We start from the raw sequence: 4,697 nt of genomic DNA, 5'->3' as shown, positions 1-4,697 counted from the left end.
AAAAAAACTTATAACTTGTTTCGGCATAAGGGAAAATACCATTTTAGCTCATGTATTTTTTTGGAATATGTGATCGGTGTGTTTTGTTAAATGATAATTTTTTTCCTGTTGTTTTACAAAATGAATCAAAATAATACCATAGACCCGATTTTGGTCAAAATATTTTCAATTATAAGATCAATTCTCAGGTCGTTAGTGATGCAATGAGTTCAGAAAAGCGAAGAAAGTGGTTGATGAGCTAATAATGAAATATTATATTTGAATTTTTTTTGACCAAAATTGGGTATAAGGTACTATTTTAATTCATTGTGTAAAACATAGGGTCCGAATTGTCATTTAACAAAATACAAATGTCGATCGCATATTTAGAAAAAATACAAGGGTCAAACTAGTATTTTTTTCATAATAATATAGTTTATTTTTATGAAAACTATTTACTTCAATATTTTAGTAAATTAGTAAATATTTTAAATAAGTAGTGTTTTTTTATTTGGAAAATATCCATGTGTTTTATTCGAATACGCGATCGATTTTTGTGTTTTGTTAAATAACAATTTAGATTTCGTGTTTTACAAAATATATCAAAATAGTACCCTATACCCGATTTTGGTCATAATATTTTTAATTATAAGATTAATTTTCGGTCCGTTAGCAGTGCGATAGGTTCATGGAAGTGGAGAAAGTGGTAGAGCAGCTGAGAATGAAATATTATATTTGATTTTTTTTTTTACCAAAATTAAATATAAGGTACTATTTTAATATATTTTGTAAAATATAAAATCTGAATTGTTATTTAACAAAATATAGAGACCGATAATTTATTAGAAAAAATTGGAGAGCCAAATTGAGTTTTTTTTATTTTAATATAATTTATATTAACGATAAAAAATAAAGTAACGGATACAAACATGGCCTTAATTTCACTTCCTTCAGTCTTTGTCTCTGGACTCAGTTACAGTCCCTCTCTCTCTCTCTATATATATAGCAATATACATTTATTATATATAAAATATCAGTCACTCAATTGCGAGGTGGATTTCTGGGAAATGTAGCATGCAGGGAATGCAGAAGTGAAATGGCTAGGTGTCACCGAAACGACGTCGGATCTCTGATTCTCGACCGCCCCACCGGCGCACCAGCTGCCTCCGGCGGACACTTCCGGTTATGGTCTGCATTTTCCGCTGCCTCATTCCGAAGAAAAATCTTTGACGCTGTCAGTTGCGGTGGTAGCTCTCGCTACCGCCACCACAACGATGACCATGCCGCTGCTCCGATTACGGAGAGTGAAGGATCAGTGGCCGAGAGCTCGAAAGAGAAGGTAGTGGAGAAGGCTAAGAGGAAGAGCAAGGGTACGAATGGGAAATCGGAGAAGCTGTTGGATCTTCTGAACTTGGCGGAGTGGTCGGAGAGTGAAGCTGACGCGGCTACGACGAAGAGGAAAGTTGAGGTCTTGGAGAAGCTGAAACGCGTGGTTGGGGATTTGCAGGTTGAGAGGAAATTAGAGGCGGCGTGTGAAGTGAGGTTGCTTGCAAAGGAAGATTTGGAAGCGAGAGGGACTCTTGCTATGCTCGGAGCGATCCCTCCACTCGTCGGAATGCTCGATTTCGAAGACGACGATACTCAGATCGCTGCGCTCTACGCTTTGCTCAATCTTGGAATTGGAAACGATATGTGAGTTTTCAGTTTCCTTGTTTTCGGAAATTCTTTTGTTTTTGTTTTCGTTTACATTATCATGCACATTCCCTGTTTTTGTTGTTATTTTCTTTCTTTCTTTCTTTCTTCCTTCGAATTTAGATTCAATTTATGTTATCTTTTGATGCGTAACTCTGTTAAATCAATACCCTTTTCAATATTTTTCCATACATTTTTAATTTTAGGAATTTAATCAAATATTTCTGGACCATTTTTTTTTCTTCAGGAACAAAGGGGCTATTGTTAAAGCAGGGGCAGTTCACAAAATGTTGAAGCTTATAGAATCTCCGAATTCTCTAAACCCATCAGTTTCAGAAGCTATAGTGGCAAATTTTCTAGGCTTAAGCGCACTAGACTCTAACAAACCCATCATTGGATCTTCCGGTGCTATTCCTTTCTTAATAGAATCTCTCAAGGATTTGGAGAATACCAGTAGCCCACAAGCCAAGCAAGACGCTTTGAGAGCCCTGTACAATCTTTCAATCTTCCCATCAAATGTTTCATTTATTCTGGAAACTGATTTGATCCCATTTATGTTGAGCGCATTGGGAGACATGGAAGTGAGTGAGAGAATTCTTTCAATTCTGGGCAATGTGGTTTCAACCCCGGAAGGCCGGAAAGCAATTGGCGCTGTTCGGGATGCGTTCCCCATTTTGGTTGATGTGTTGAATTGGAATGACTCCCCGGCATGTCAAGAGAAGGCATCCTACATTTTGATGGTTTTGGCCCATAAAACTTATGGGGACAGGCAGGCCATGATCGAAGCCGGAATCGTTTCGGCTTTGCTTGAATTGACACTTTTGGGTAGTACATTGGCCCAAAAGAGGGCTTCTCGGATATTGGCATGTCTGAGAGTGGACAAAGGGAAGCAGGTTTCAGAAAGATTTTGTGGGAATTTGGGTGGTGCAACCGTGTCTGCACCAATTTGTGGCTCTTCATCCTCTTCGGCAAATCCGAATATGGGTTCTTCAGAGTGTTTGGAAGAGGAGGATATGATGAGCGAGGAGAAGAAAGCTGTGAAGCAGTTAGTTCAACAGAGCTTGCAAAATAACATGAGGAAGATAGTGAAGAGGGCCAATTTGCCACAAGATCTCGTTCCTATTCACTTCAAGTCACTCACAGCAAGTTCAACTTCTAAGAGCTTGCCATTCTGAGGAGTTGAACCTGCTAATGTGGGGGAAGGTTTGAAGATTGATGAGAAGATTATCTGAAGTTAGTTTTCTTTTCATGTTCTTATTAATCAAGCTTCTGGTCTTTTCTACCTTTTTTGTTAGTGTATGAAATAGTTATCCTTGTTTATTATTTAAAGTTAATATAAATTATAGTTGTTATATTGTTATCTGAGTAGAAATTTTCTCATATGGGCAATTCCCATTTATGTTGTTTTCGGTGTCTGAGTGAGTGTGAATGTTGTGTGCCATTACAATTTGGCTCGAACATGAACTTATTGCTCTGGAAAGGTTATTGTCTCGAAATTATTTATAAACAAACCACCGTGACGACGACACTAACTAAATAATTTGACCAAAGTTTCTAGTGACGCTTTGCTGTCTGTCTGGCCAGTGGTATGAAATGCAAATTTATAAAATCAGAGGGATGTTTTAGTCATGTTATATTGTTGCTCCATGGGGTCACTTTCCACCCTTTCTTACATTTGTGTCCATTCCTTGGCCTTACCCACATTTCTATTTACATAATCGGTTGAAAGGGGTGTCGGTCATTTTCTCATGCCTACTGTCTTAGACCAAGGACCATTCACACGGTATTCTCCATCTGAGGGAATCTTTTCTATGTGGGTTTTTTAGTTTTGAGTCTGAAAGTTACATCTGGAATCTTTGGATTTACAGAGACAAGTGTATTAAATGTCTGGAGTGAGAAAACATGGAACTTTTAGTGCTAACCTCTCTCTATTTTACTTGATTAGTTTAATAATTTTCAGTGCTTATCCTCTGGTATCTGTCTTGTATTATAATGCTATGAAATTGTTTACTAAAGTTTCCCCTATTAATAATTTACAGATCTCAATAAGTAAGGTCAAGTATGGTTTGGAGTGCTTAGCTGTTCGTCAATGATGAAATATTATAGATATTGACATCTCGTCCCCACGAGGTATATGCATAAATAATATAACATAATTTTCATTTGTGGGGCAGCTTCATTAAGTTATATTCTAAATTATAATCTCCCTCGGTTGGTTTTCGTCACGTCCCTCGTGTATATCTACGTGGTTATAATGTAATAATAAGCTGTGCAGAGTTTTGTTGACTTTTCAAGATGCTACAAACGCTGAGTTTATACATGAACCAAAGTCAATTTGAGCGAACCATAAGTTTTCATTCACAATCAAAACCCATTAAAACCAAGATAAAATTAAATGACTTGGAATTTCAGAAATTACACGATTTCATTTTCATGCAAAAATAGGAATCGGAGTGTTGTTCACTTTCTGCTTTAGCTCTCAGGATCAGAAAAGACGTTGTACCAGCAAGAATGAATGAAGCTAATAATAAACTCTTCGTTTACTCTCTCTATCCATATAGAGCAGTCAACTTTAAATCTTTTTTGCTCTTTCCTGGTGATAATAAATTCATTGAACTTGATGATTTGTACGCTCATTACATTAATGACTGGGATTTTACTTGCGCTTCGACTTGGAGTAGTAATTTCAGCGTTTCATCACACTCGGTCCACTTCATAACCGTTGTTATTGCATCTTGGTTGGTTTTACTATTTATTGCTCTGAATTTTGGTGGGTCGAACGTTAAGTACCGCAGCTTCGTCTGTGCTCCATCCATGTAAGACTCAATTCTGTCACAAAATGCACGTTTTGGCGTTTTTTGTTGGAGGGTGGGTGACCCGTCCCGTACATTAAATTCACCAGTTGGTTTCTACGTAACAGGTTCGTATTGTATAATGTAAATGTAATTGGCCAGCCTAGTGAGATTTCGAACTAGCGTTCTTAATTATTTTGACCCTTTTAGCTTCACACCCTACCTTTGTTTATC

At 37.2% G+C, this 4,697-nt stretch overlaps 1 protein-coding gene across 2 annotated transcripts; it reads left to right on the top strand.

Annotated features, from left to right (window-relative positions):
• The first annotated feature begins 968 nt into the window (after positions 1 to 968).
• On the top strand, positions 969 to 3,959 carry LOC133804249 (U-box domain-containing protein 12-like). Of its 2 annotated transcripts, XR_009878387.1 has the most exons (3): positions 969 to 1,671; positions 1,919 to 2,904; positions 3,711 to 3,959. XR_009878387.1 is itself a non-coding variant. In XM_062242397.1 (2 exons), exons 1-2 carry the CDS (start codon positions 1,076 to 1,078, stop codon positions 2,844 to 2,846), a joined length of 1,524 nt encoding a protein of 507 aa, XP_062098381.1. In that variant the 5' UTR covers positions 969 to 1,075; the 3' UTR covers positions 2,847 to 3,076. The 2 variants fall into 2 exon arrangements, 1 of the variants encoding a protein (XP_062098381.1); XM_062242397.1 differs by lacking the exon at positions 3,711 to 3,959 and having other exon boundaries at positions 1,919 to 3,076.
• Positions 3,960 to 4,697: the final 738 nt, after the last annotated feature.

The sequence above is a fragment of the Humulus lupulus genome, chromosome X, assembly GCF_963169125.1.
Source record: "Humulus lupulus chromosome X, drHumLupu1.1, whole genome shotgun sequence".
Classification (NCBI taxonomy): Eukaryota; Viridiplantae; Streptophyta; class Magnoliopsida; order Rosales; family Cannabaceae; genus Humulus; species Humulus lupulus.
The sequence above is the reverse complement of the archived record's forward strand: the minus strand, read 5'-3'. Positions and strand labels throughout refer to the sequence as shown.

What these genes read in the sequence shown, in the direction of transcription:
- LOC133804249 (XM_062242397.1), top strand. Translation starts at nt 1,076, where the DNA reads ATGGCTAGGTGTCACCGAAACGACGTCGGATCTCTGATTCTCGACCGC. An exon ending in CTTGGAATTGGAAACGATAT is followed by an intron (nt 1,672 to 1,918) that starts GTGAGTTTTCAG and finishes TTTTTTCTTCAG; the next exon opens with GAACAAAGGGGCTATTGTTA.